Here is a 14,578-nt window from a genome sequence, read left to right as displayed (position 1 = left end):
CATTTTTCATCTCTCCTGCTTCAAAAATACCTAGTGTCTCTACAATGGCGCCCGAACTAAAAAAGATGGTGGATGATGATTCTCCACTACCAGATAGGGCAATTCGGTCCCCTAATCCTCAGTCACCCTTTTAAAGGTGGAGTATATAAGGTATTTCTCCCGCCTTCTTAGCATTCCTTCGTGGTGTAATGGTCAGCGCGCTCGGCGCGTATTCGAGAGGTCCGTGGTTCGAGTCCCAACAAGGGCATTTATCATTTATCATCTCTCCTGACCTAATGTCCTTACAACATATCAAAAACATACATTTACTAAATACTATATGATAATCTGAAATTTATAATTACATAAATAGCTAACTAAAAAGGTATTTTGACTTGGATTTGGATCGAACTACTTAGATCACAAAATTTTAGGCAAATGACATGATAGAAGGAAAAGTGTCAAAAGCTGTAAGCATGTTGTTCTAAACATCTTCTGAAAGCTGAACAAAGCTTCTGAAGTATTAAAAAAAAAAAAAAAAAAAAAAAAAAAAAACTTATGATTAAAAACAAACTGAAAAAAATTGTTCAAATTTTACTTCAGCATCAACATGATATATATATTCAGGGAAATATCAGTTTACTATTAAGAATTTCTTTCAGTAATTCTTAACAGTAAGAAAAATAAATTATTAAAATATTTTTACTTAATTGACAAATATTCCAAGGACTTTCACTTCGAAATGATCATATATATGAATTCTTCCCAAATTATTACCCATACTGTTTCAGCTAAATGGTGGAAAAGCGAAAAATGGGAAAACAAATCTGCACTTACTTTTATACCAGAAATATTCAAAATAATGCACGTTTTCAAAAGTTAATTTTTACTTAAAGTTCATTTCTGAAATAGTATTTAGACTATTGGAAACACTAAGAAGAAATGATACAGATTTGATCTAGTTCTACAAGTATAGCTAACTATTTTTATTATTTCTTACATCATCGTCAAGCTACATCAGTAATAATGAAAAACTGTTTTAAAAACATATATAAGAAAAAATACGAGTATAAAAAATCTGAAAGCTTTCAGATTTTATATTACGCCCAAAGGGACGTTTTGTGTATTACCTTTATTTATTAAATATCATGTTCTTCGAATTTAAACCATAAAATTCAGTTCAACAGCAATATCGCAAAATAATTTTTAAATGACCATATTTTTAGAATTTTCAATACACAGTTCCGCGCGCTGGAGATAAAAAGGGTTCCCCCCCCGCAGAGTGTTGCCATTTTAAATCGTGAGTTTGTTACTCAAAAATTTGTTAAGGTTTTACAAAATATTAAATCGATAATAAAACAAATTCCAAATTTCAAATTTGGTCTTCCACATGCCCATATTCGTAGGAGGATTACGTCATTCAAAATTCGATGGCTCTATGTACCGTTGTTTTATCACAATGCGAGAAATAGACATACATTTATGCAGATTTTTCATTATTTAATTTCTTCAAATATAACGCAGGACTCTAACATTTGGTGGCAACAGTTTGAAAAGTGATACGGACATTTGTAGTGATTCAACGCAAAATCGCAAAACGAAATTAACAGCCCTTCTAAGCTAACGTCCTTTTGGCTAAAATCAGCATAAATCAATATAACTATATCAAGATAACTATAAATTATTAATGTTTTAGATTTTTAATTAACTTTCTCAATTCCTTTAAAATTTCTCTTCCGTCCGTTTGAAAAAATTGGCTGTCAACCATGCCTGGAGATCAATAAAAGGGTTATTCGGGTGATCCGAGTTTAGATTTAATAAATCTTTTATTTTAAATAGCAATTTATATTGATTTTTTTAAAATTATACAATTAAAAATTTGTCTTTCTTGGCAGTTAATGATGCTTTCGATACTACAATGAACACTATTACCAGTAATTACTTTTATTGAAAGCTTTCTAAAATCTACGAATTTAAGAATGTGTAATTAATACATTTATTATTAAAAACTTGAGTTTTTACAGTCAGTTTCCTCTGGAAAATCCTCCACGAAATATTTGTCATCTTGGTAGTCTTTACTTGCTTTGTATGAGGAATAAATATTGTAATTGAATATGATCTTGCAATTGATACAAGGAAAGAAATACAAGAAACATAAGTTTCAATGCAACGCATTGTTTGCATTTTAATCGACAGAGGGAACGCTTTTTTCCCGATATGCGAAAAAGCTGACTTAACTTCATTGGCTTTTGCAATCTGCTAATAGTTTTAATTATCAACCAAGACAAGAAGGTTGTCTAGAAAATAGTTATTATTTTATTACTAATCATTAAATGAAATAATTGGTCTTTTATAAGAAGAAAAAGCTGGCAGATTTTCTAAAAGAGAGAGAAAATTAATTGAAAGCTTTCATATTTAATATCAGGCGAAAATTTGCGTTTTCTCGTTTACACACAAATACAGGTTTCGAGAGCATTTGGACTAACGCCGCTTTGGGCTAAAAATATTTAAAAACAGCATATCTTTAGAATTTCCAACAAACAGTCTCGCGCGCCGGAGGAAAAAATATTTCATTCCGTATTCGTGAGTGTTTCCACTACTCGTTTGAAATCGTCGAGAATTTTTAATAAAAAATTCGTTAAAGTTTTATAAAATAGGAAAGAGGTAATAAAACAAATTCCAAATTCAGGCTTCCAGGTTCCCATATTCGGGTAGAGGATTACGTTATTCAGAATTGGATGGCCCTAGGTACCGTTGCTTTTACATACATTCATGAAACATTCTTTATCATTTAATTTCTTTATATGCAAGTATAATACAGGGCGATAATATTTGGTGGCAACAATTTGAAAAGTGATTCAACGCTTTTAATGGTTCGATGCAAAATGCCGTTTCGAAACTAATGGCCCTTCTGAACTAACGCCTCTTGGGCCAATAAAAGTGATAACACAGAAATGGCCTGCCTTAAGATAGCTACATTCAATTCATTTGACTTTATTTTTGCCAGTTTTCGTTTGAAATCCGTCATACACTTTGGGGTCATATATTAGGTCACAGATGAACTCAAATATTGTGGTAGCTAAGGGGGGGGAAAGCATTTTTTACTTTTTAGTGTATTTAACTAAAATCATATAATTTATAAAGGTTTATAGCATAACCTTTATTTTAAATAAGTAGTATTTTGTACTTTTTAATTCTCAGAAAAAGAAAAGTAGAAATAAAGAAAATAATTGTCCTTGAACTTGAAGTATTCGTTTAATTAGAATAACAACGCAGTACGTCATTTTTCATTCAAGGTCTTTCGATCTGTTTCATGATATAAGATTGATTGCATTTAATTCATTAAAATTTCCTTTTTATTAAAAAAAACAATCACTCAAAATCGTGAGGCTGCTAACACTGATGGATTAAATCTTTTGATTTAAGCTTCATTCTCTTTTAACAGTCACGTGACAACTATAAATTTAATCAGTTTTGAAAAAAAAAAAAAAAAAAAAAAAAAAATCGAATATCAGTAAATTACTTCAGAATCTTTAAAACAATCTTCTGGAAGAAAATTCTTAGACTTATCGGAAGGTACAAAGATCCAAATTCTCATTAATCTGATTGTTAAACAAAAGAATGAGCAAAAAAATGTGTAAAAGTACTTTTCAATATTAAATATATTTTCCAATATTAAATAAAAGTCCTAATCAAATTTTTAGAAAAATCAATTGCGAAATACCGCACAGTCAATGCATATACCTATATACGTAAAATGTCCGGATAATGATGCTTGTAGAAGAGAGTCAAGAGTGGTTTTAATACTTAGAACCAAATAAAAAGCTAGTTAGGATTATTTGCTGTTGTTACTTATGCTCACTTGTGTAACAGTAACATCAGCTCAAGCCCACGAAATTTATCGTGGCAAGGAGCGCAAGATACATCTGTCGCTAACAACACCCTTAAGCACTTAACAGGTGACAGTGCGATTTAGTTCATTTCCTCCCCCAATTTTGACGGAGAGCACCACGGGGGGGTTCCTAGGGTATTCTATCCCCCTATTCCTTCCAGCAAATCACGCGAGAGGACTTATACGGCTTCCCGTATATTGGGAGTACTGCCATGCCGCACCGACACTATACGTTTACAAACATCAATGCCGGGATTTGAACCCGGGCCCTTCGGCCCGGCAGTCAGCGACGCTAACGGCTATATCCGTTGGGCGGCTTAGGATTATTTAGATTATAGCAATGCAATGAAAGAGTATCTTCTGAGGAGGAAGGATAACTTCTTGGAGAACTTTTTAAGGAAAACTGAATCTAATTCACTTTATACACAAGGAAAACAAAGAAAATTCGTACAGGCATTTCGTTCAACAGGATCTAAACCCGAGTCTACCTGCCAGTGCTTAACGGTTTTACCACTCACACACAGGTGAGCCTAAAGAAAGAAACCTAAGCATATAAAACAGTATAAAAACAAGCGAGATTTTTTGTAAAACTACACGTTTTACTTCCGGATTTACTACACAAGAATCGAGATGTGTGTATTTATAAATAATAAATACACACATCTTGCGTGTCAATTTAAAAGACTTCAAATGCGAAGAAATTGTGGGGCCAATCTTCTTCTCCGGTAAATTTAACTTTAAACCCTCGCGTAAATACATGGGAATAAAGGATCCGATAATCCACCCCCGAAAGAGAAAACTAGCCAAAAGGAGAAGAAAATTCCCGCGGCAATGAAATCATTCTCAAAAAGGAATGTATTTACGATCCAATAAGTGCTATTTGAAGATCCTTTCATTACAGGGTAGTTTTTTTTTTTTTTTTTTTTTTTTTTTTTTCCCTTCGCCAATTTCCCCATCCATTTAATGCATATCATCTTCCGTACATATTTTTCCCCACCTGAATATTTCCATATCTCTCTATAATTCGCGGGGTTTTTGCGTGAGTCGTATCATTTTCCGCCCCGGCGCTCGCGCCCCTGTAATTTTCGGCGGTGAAACTGGTAATTGCCACTTGCTACCGACGCCCTTCGGTACGCCCGAAGTGTCAATTCTAATCTGCAGTTCTTTCCTGATGCCTTCTACTCGTTCTTCTCTCGGTCCTTTTTTTTTTAACCTTTAAGGATGTTCCTCAACAGTTGAGTTGTTCTTGAGTGACAGCGGAAAATATAATATCGGAGTTACCAGTGGTAGCACTCGTCAAAGAAAGACAGATTTTATTTTTCTTCTCGTTTCTTTTTCTATCTTTTCGTCACCTGGTCTGTGTTGGAGTTCATTTGAATACAATAGGGTCGTTCAGGATCTGTGTTTAACACTAGCTTTTTTTTATCTAACGTGTTTAATAAATAAATATCAAAATTATTTTTGAATATTTTGGAATTCCCAAATTTATTTCTGTGTTTCAGCGTCCACCAAGATACATAATTGCAAATTCTAAGGAAATGCTATTTTAATTTTGATAAAATGCCGTCCAGACGGAAAACTGGTTAGTGACTCTGACTGCTGTATCGAAGGACCCGGGTTCGAATCCGTGACATGCGCACTCAAAATTAAAAAATAATAATAATCGGATGTGTATACCACATGACTTCCTGCTATGGAATATTAAATTATGCGCATATTTACTGCATTTTATTTAAACTTATTTCCTCGAATTTCATTAGAGATATATTTCTCATTCAATTAATTCAATTCTCACTTCCCGCCAAGGCAAAAATAAATAAAATATCTCCATTAAAAGTTGAAAGATATTGGAAACCATAAAACACGAAATGCAGTTAAAACAATTAAAAAAAATATGATTAAAATTGCAGTTTATACTCAAAAATAAGCAATTCGGCCAGCAGGCCAAAAAGGCAGATTTTTCGGTGCACAAATCTGTTTACTTTGTCTCACTCGGCAAAAAGAAACTGAAGGTGCAGAAAGACTTAATTCGCTATTCTGCTAAGTTTCAAATGAAAACAAATATAGCTGGTATGGTTAAAAAAAAAAAAAAAAAAAAAAAAGGGGGGGGGCTTAGCCGCACTTAAAACACTTTTCAATTATTGATAATTCTACAACTATTGTATGCACATTAAGTAAAGGCATAGGAACAACCTAATTCACTCATTCTTTAAAGCAAAAAATGCATAATTTATCAACATATAAGAATAAAATAAACTGAGCTCACTGAGGCGAGTAACAGACTGGGTATACTTTTGGTGATGCCGATTGCAACTGAAAAGGGAGGTGCACAACTACATGCTATAACAGTCCTACATACAAAATTTCAACTTTCTGAGGCTACTCGTTTTTGAGTTATGCGAGATACATACATACATACGAACAGACGTCACAAAAAATGTCTTCAGAATCCATTTTAAATCAATTTTATAATTCTTTTAGAAAAAGAGTCCTTTATTCTGTCCTTATGTACAGATGTCAAGCAAAAAAATCGCTAAATTGCATTCGATAGAGGTCAAAATGGATATTTTCGTTGAAATATGATACTCGGAATTTTTCGTGATTTCAATACTTCCTTTACTTCGTACAAGAAAGTAAAACTGAGATGTGTTTCCTGTTATGCCCAGGTGATCATGATATCTCGTGAGGAAAGTACCTTCTTGATAATTATTGTACTTTGATGCCTCCATAAAGATTTAATCTGGGGGGAGGTGAGTGATCGAAGAATGCTTTGTATCTGTAAACACTATTTAAAAAGGATTAGGTTTAAACAGCTTTTTAAAAATGAAAAGAGTACTGTTTTTACTTCCTTGTATGAAGTAAAAAGGAAGTATAGTAATTGCAAAAAGTTTCAGGCAGCATATTTCAACGAAAATATCCATTTTGACCGCTATCAAACGAAATTTAACGATGTTTTTGCGTGATATCTGGAACGTAAGGACGTAACGTAAGGACAGAATAAAAAAATTATAAAACTTTTCCTCCAAAAAAATTATAAAACTGCTTTAAAATGAATTCTCATGAGAATTTTTCGTGACGTCTGTACGAACGTATGTACGTACGTATCTCGCATAACTCAAAAATGAGTAGCCTCAGAACGTTGAAATTTTGTATATAGGACTGCTATAACATGTAGATGTGCACCTCGTATTTTGGTTGCAATCGACCGCACCAAACGTATATAAATATATTTATATATATATATATCCACTCTGTTACCCGGCTCAGTAATCTCCGTTTCTTTACTCTTATATGTTTACTTCTTATATGTTTTACTTCTTATATGTTTTTTGCTTTAAAAAGGATTGAATTATGTTGTTCTTATCTTTCGGTTAAGGTTTTTATGCCTTTAGGAAATGCGCAAGCAATATTTGTAGAATTATCAACAACTGTTTAAGTGCGGTAAGCCTAATTTTTAAATAACATGGTGGATATATTTGTTTACATTTGAAACAGCAGAATAGTGGATTTGTTGCCAATCTAGAGAAACATAGCTTCGCAACAACAAAGATAACGCCTTCATTTATTATTGCGAATTAAATCATGCTTAATCCTAACCTGGAATTTTTTCGAGGAAATACGTGTTTAAGATTTAATTCGTAATTTGTAATACATATAGTTTGAGTTTTTATGTATTTTTGCCTTGTCGCGAAGTGAGAACTGAATTAATTGAATGAAAAATACTCAATCGTCTGTGAAAAACTGTTTCTTTTTTGTTTTGTTTGCTTAATTTCTTTTATACATCATCGTTCTAGCTTTATTATAGTATTTGAATAGAACATGTGACAACGATTAGATAATTCTTTAAATGATATAAGTTTTGTGCATTCTGAGTTATAATGTGAACGAAATATAATACTGTTAAGTGAACCTAGCGCCAGAGTGTCGCTATGGTAAACAAATATAGGGAATTTTAAAGAATGCACTTATTCTATTGTGATTTATGCGCTGTCGGTCAAGTAGAACTTAATTCAATCCAATAAGTTTAAATGAAATGCAAGAAAAAATGCTTATAATTTAATATTCCTTACAAGGAAGTCATGTGGTGTACACATGAGATTTTTTTTTTTGATATCATAAGCAGATGATTTAATAATTTCTTCTTTAAAAAAGCCTAGACATTTTGCCTTGAAATTTATAATTTATTCCTTATGAATCAATCTGCTTCTTGTCTTTTTAAACACCAGTGTGTAACAATACTAACATCAACAGGAACCCATTCCATCTGTAATCGTCGGGTATCACTTTGGGTCTCAGTTTGAAATTGCAGGAAACTACCACCACGGCATCAAATGACTCAGGGTATCGAATTGAATATCCGAATCCAATGGAATGGCTCCTGGAACGTAGGGAAGGAGATGTGGGGAGCAACAATCCGTTCCGGTACGCCAGATCTGAGCGTGTGAACCGTAACTCTGTACCGTGTCAAATAATCCGCTCGATGCAGCCACCAGAATGTTTGCTCTGAGCTCACTCTCCTGACACGGTATATCCCATCGTCCCACTAGAGAGTTATGCATTGGGTGATATATAAGCGACGGGTGCATATGCCTGGGCATCGCACTGTGGAGCCCAACACGTGGTGGTTTCGGACACACTGCATCATGCAGTGTAGTAATGCAGTTTCCGTACTAGTTGGATGACATTAAGGTATTGCACGGAAATGATGCCCAAGAATAATGCATAGTACGATCATTAGAAACAATGTGTGCAAAATCTTGCACATGTTAAAGCAATGTAAAGCAGATGTTGCATTCCTGTAATGTTGCATAAGCTGCAACAATAAAGGAGGTTCATTTTAATATAAAAAAATATTAAAAATTAATTGTCGAGAAGGAATATGTCATAATATTGTTATTACTATAAAGTTAGTTTTGTAAATCAACCCAAACATATTTCTAGCTTAAAAATGAAGAATTAAATTCAAACGAAATAAAAATTAGTTATGTTATTAAAATTGCGGAATTGTGAGCTGTCTGAGACGACAACCTCTCTGGACTCCTGTCCTGTTTCGATTGGCTTGAAAAATGTGTGCAAAATATTCGTAGCTGCATAAAGTAATTTCCTGTAAATATAGTTTATGACTTTTTTTATATTAATAGTTTATTTTTAGTCAATAAATTGTAGTATTAGCTCAACTATTTTGACAGAAATTTTATGCTTTCATATAATTATAAAATTGTTTTTTAGGATGCTAATAATACTGACGTAATGACTTATGTCCTTGAAAGAATTTTTGAATTCTTTAATATTTCAACTATGAAGGGCATTCCGTTAACTGAATTTACTGATCTAAAAGATATGATTGCATAGTAAAGGTTTGACGAAATTCAGCAGTATACGTATTTTTTTATAATATAAGAATTGTAGTAAGCTCGCCTAAAAGTTACCAGGAGCTGTTGCTCCAAAAAGTTCAACACGTTTTAAAAAATTAATACTTATGAAAATCAAACCATTAAATATGTAAAACAATAAAAAACAGAATCAGATAAAAAAAAGTAAGCGGAAAATGGTAAATTAGCCCAACTCGACTTCAAAACTGACTTTTCAAGGGAAATTTGTTTGAACGTCGAATCAAGCTAACCCAATTACGCGTTTCGCCGAAACAGACAATTGAAACTTTTTCGCTACAAAAATTTTTTTTTAAATTTAGACAAAGTGTCTTGGAAAATTTTAATAGTCTCAATTCTCTGTTCCAATTTCCCGACGCGTCCGCACAAAATGAAATATTTTTTTATAATAATTATACGTAACACTCTTTCTTCAGAAACCCTACTGAGATAAAAACTGCAACAACTTATTTACAATTACATAAAGTTTCAAAGTTCAGTAATCTGATTATGTTTTTATAATAATAATAATACGTATTACTAGGTTGATTTTAAGATTTTACACTTTGTAATCCTGTAAGGTATGCACTTAAACAGGAAATAAGACAAATAAGGCTTGTTGGGTTCTTAATTCTTTTTCACCAGTTTTATTAACACTTAATCCATACTTTGACGGTAAATGTTTTTAGTTAATTTTTAATTATGGATTCTTATTTCTTCAATGACGAGGCGATAAAGACGACCGGCCCTGGGCGGCACTTTTTGGGGGTGGCAAAATTTTGCAATAATAAATAATAATAATATTTTGGAACCTGAATAAAAATTTATGATATTTCTTTTCATACTTTTGAATCTTTTTTGAGTCTTTTTAATTCTCTTAATCGTTTACTAAAACAGAATAATTCCTCTAAGATTATTTCATATGCTTTATAGGCCAATTGATCTTCTGTGGGAATGATTAAAAAAAAAAAAAAGTATTCTTTACTCGAATTTTTCAAGTATACATAGCTCTAAGAAGAAAAGTTGTGCTATTTCGAAGAGTAAGTCATTTGAATAAGTTTAGTATTTAATGCTAAACGCAGTATGAATCAAATTTGAGATTAAAATATTAATTAATCAAAACTAGATAATCCAGATTTTGTCGCTCAATTATTTTGTTATTTTTCATTTTAAAACTAGGCTAAACTTACAAAGTATAAAGCAAAATTTGCTTCTTATTTACTCTGAAGAGGGGTCTTTCAAATATTCAATCAAAACTTTGGACAGTTCCAAGATTATTATCATATACCAAGATATATCAGATACATTTGAAGGCTTTCCCACGCAGAAAGAAATTTATTGCAAGTTTGGACTAAATGTACTAAATTGAATCATTTGAAACGTGACGCTTACCTGGATAACCCTCATATTGAGACCCGTCTCCTGCGCAAGCTGTTCCCTTATATGCCTTGTTGGCTTTGGTGTAGCTGCGAAGGCAGCTTTAAGGGTTTCAAGTTGCTTGGCTTTTATGGTGGTGCGAGGTCCTCTACGTTTAGTCCCCGGAGTATTCTCGTCGTTCTGTGCCGCCGAAGTGGACGAATTCGTGGTTTCGCTACTGCTGTTGTTCCCGTTTGGGCCCGCAGAAGCTGGGTTAGGTCCACTTGCAGGGCCCCCAACACTTCCCGGCGTCGTATGCATATGTAGCGGTGGCCCAGTAGGACTACTGACAGTAGAAGTGCCCCCATTGAGGCTATTGTGACCACCGCCATCCCTTTCGACGCTGGAGTCCCTTTCACTAAGCTGACCATCAGCATCGGCACCCAAACCGTCACCCAAGTCGTCTAAATCATTGCCGTCTGATGGCGAACTGGCTGCTAAAACACCTGTAAAAGAGAAAAAGAATCAGTTTAGTAACGTAATATCATTGATAAAAACAGTCTAAGATCTTAGAATGAAATAAAGTCTTAAGACAATCTTTTAAAACTGTCACTAGTTCTGCACAGATTATTTTTAATTGTGTAATTTTTTGCAAATAAAGACACCTGCAAATTATAATTTTCGTGAGCTATGACTGCTAACGAAATAAATGCGTATGGATACGTTATAAGCGTGATGAGTAATGGTAAACTGCACTCGGTCTGTAGAAAATGCTCTACTATAAATGCTCAACATCCGAACTAATTGGTTTTTATCCGAACTAACTGGAATCTAAGCCATTTCGGATGGCATAGCTTTTGGGGTAAGCCATGGAATTTTGATGTTAAATACAGAAATAAATGAAAAAAGCATTAAAGAATTATTATCGATTTCGTTTGTCAGTTATATAATTATGTTATTTAGAAAAATTATCCGTTTCAATTTTTTTTTTCCTTTTTTTTCAGCGGTTAACAGCAGCTTTGGGTGGGCAGGTATCGTATGTGAATTAGGATACAAGAAAATCATCTCTTAGATAACGATTTCGCAGTCCTCTAACTTTCACACGATATGGCGAAATCACTAGTTTTCAGAATAAAATATTTATCGTCGAAGAATAAAACAATAAAAAAGGAGATTAACAATATTGGAAATACCCGGATTTGATACTAAATTCCCGGTAATTTTACTACCCCATTTGCGTAAAGCCGAAATGGCTTAAATAAATAGCGTGGTTAAGCGAGATTTGTATAAAACAGGGTTATACCGTATGCGAATGTTTATTTGCAGAAAAAGGAAAAATGCTACAAAATTTTTGGTAGCATTTTTACGTTCAAATTACTCAATATCCAAAGAATTTCAAAGAAATCGAAAGCCTCATGTGTTACTTGTTTCAATCAGGAAGAAAGATCTGTTTATAATAATTGTATTGATACGCAAGAAATATTGCCTATTGCCAAACATTACCCACACACTTTTACTTTGATATTACTAAAAATTACCGCAGCCTTCAGACTTAGAGAAATACACTAAACAACAAATGTATGATTTGTTCACTGGAAGAGGTTTTTCTTTTAATATAAAATTGGAAGGCTTATAGAAAGCCAAATAGCTGTTGGCTACCGCGATTAAACAGAAATGATTTCATGAACGAAACATAAAAGCAATACACACTTTTACGTACAAGCCATCGCAGGAGAAAGCAAAGAGGCTTGTCTTAAAATGGTATTACTACAATTCAAGGATCTCGTATTTTGAGTGTGGAGAACCACACTATGCTTATATGGCAGCGATTGCCCATAACTTTAACCGAACGGAAAAACACTCTTCCTTACGACCTAACCGAGATCGACGTCGATATACGCTATCGCTCGGAGTTCCTTTTTCCATACACACATGCACATGAATCCCACCACCCAAACCCTCCACTGTACGATCTCATGTATTATTCATACATCCACAGATCCCCGTCGCAGATGGCATTTAAACTGAACACCGCCTTCCTCTCTGAACGGCACATATATATATATATATATATATATACACCCGAGTATTACATCATTTAGTTTTGGACACCACTACTATCCTTCCTCCCCCTGTCCCCTTGCTTTGTTTAATAGGGTGCCTCGTGAGGGGTAGAGATTGGAACACAGAAGCAGATAACGGGTGTCAAAGCTGCTCGTGACACATTTTATTTCTCGACCTCTGACTTTACAGGACTAATCTGGGCTCATGGGAGGAAGTTGATGACGGACGGGGTTCGCCTCGGTCTTCCCAAAGCTGAAGACGGATAAATTGTGGTATATTTGAACCAATCTTCGCAAAAAAAAAAAAAAAAAAAAAAAAAAAAAAAGCTCAGTAATATTTAAGATTTGTTCTCCCCCCTCCCCCCCAAAAATGAAAACATTTTCCAAAAATCAGTTCAGCTCCAGAATTTATATTATTTTTCTTAAAAGCACGCATTTTTTGTTTTTCCCAGAATAATTGGACAACCATTCTATTTAAAACAGTTTTCGAACGGCTTTAACATTGAAAGAAATGTACAAATCTGTTTCCCGTTTGCACTATATAGGTGACGGCCCGACTTTAGCTCAGTTCCGCCCGCCAAATTTTGAAAGAGAACACTCCGGGGGATGGGTCCGAGGCTCTCCCACACCTCTTTCCCTACCACTAACCACTCCAGAGGACCTTAAGTTCGCCGCGTATTTAGAGTACCTCCATGCTGCATAGGCACTATACGTTTTCAAACATCCATGCCTTCTCCGTGATTCGAACCTGGCGCCTTCGGTGCCGCAGTCAGAGTCAGTTATTACCTTATAATATATCATAGCGCATCGTCAATTTAAAAAAGTGTTTTCAGATAAGTGAATTATCCAAGCTCAATATTTTCTTAAAGTCAATAATACTGGATGAAGACATCGTAACTTTCTTTTTTTCTAGAATCATCCTTATTTGAAGCGAACTATTTCTGAGGACTTCCTGCTTACCATTCCATGCCACCAACAAACCGAAGTGAGAGCGCCCCTTTTCCATGTAGACGCAACGTTTACCATGATTTAAAAGGAATTCGAAATTCGTCCCATCAGCATAGGAACTGCCACCTCTAACAGTTATGTCCACCAATTTCTACACATTACACAAGGAAACATAATGAAAATATTATGTTTGCAGCAAATTCAAAATAAAATTCTTATAAAGACGAAAGAAGAATTTTGCTGAAATTCAACGAAGCGTTGAATCAACAGCTGCTCCCCCCCCCAAAAAAAAAAAATCCTTCTTCTGAGACAGCAATTTTTCGCATTTTAATCGAGGAGATGATTGACTGTGAGTAAACTAGGCGCAGATTTCTAATGAATGCAAAACTACAAATGTTTAAGAAGCGTTTCAAAAATAGAATAAGCGAATCAAAAAGGTAGAAATAATTCTTTTTCTGCTCCAGCACCAACTTCATTCATTACTGCGAAGCCATTAAAAACTATACGCCACAAAATCTGGGAAGACTTATTGCTAGAAAGCTAGCTTCTTGGTAACTTTCGTGCGTGCACTCTGGACAAGACAAATGGGGAAAAAATGCAGCATCCTACGTGACTTTATTCATTTTCATTGTCTTCCAGGAGGGAAAAAAAAAAGGTGACTTCAACTTCAAAAAGGAGTTCCATATTACCTTCTCTCTGCAATATTTACTCTCTCTGCAATACTGAGCATAATTATGCTCAAACACACCACACAAGAAAACATGGTAGACATATGTTGAAAGTATGAAACAAAAACACGTAGTTTGGGAAAAATGCGGGAATGAAGGCTTCTGTGAAGCTTAAAAGTGAAAACAAGTTACTCACCACACGTAGAGTGGAAACAAATTAAAGTGTTAAACCCACCAAGTGAAGTTATGGCGAATGACTTCGCTCATTCTCCTCCTCCAGCAAAGGTAGTGAGCAGATACGGT

At 34.2% G+C, this 14,578-nt stretch overlaps 1 protein-coding gene across 2 annotated transcripts in view; it reads right to left on the bottom strand.

Moving 5' to 3' along the window:
• LOC118181844 (LIM/homeobox protein Lhx5-like) overlaps positions 1-14,578 on the bottom strand; it is a 425,656-nt gene that overhangs the window by 168,566 nt on the left and 242,512 nt on the right. For both annotated transcript variants that reach the window (XM_085821076.1, XM_085821078.1), the window contains one exon: positions 10,633-11,102. In XM_085821076.1, the coding sequence (XP_085677202.1) occupies positions 10,633-11,102 (470 nt within the window). The remainder of the gene's footprint in view (positions 1-10,632; positions 11,103-14,578) is intronic.

This window comes from Stegodyphus dumicola, chromosome 7 (genome assembly GCF_044657685.1).
Source record: "Stegodyphus dumicola isolate Sdum_Otavi_A_Nest chromosome 7, ASM4465768v1".
NCBI lineage: Eukaryota > Metazoa > Arthropoda > Arachnida > Araneae > Eresidae > Stegodyphus > Stegodyphus dumicola.
This window is presented reverse-complemented; position numbering and strand designations above follow the sequence as displayed.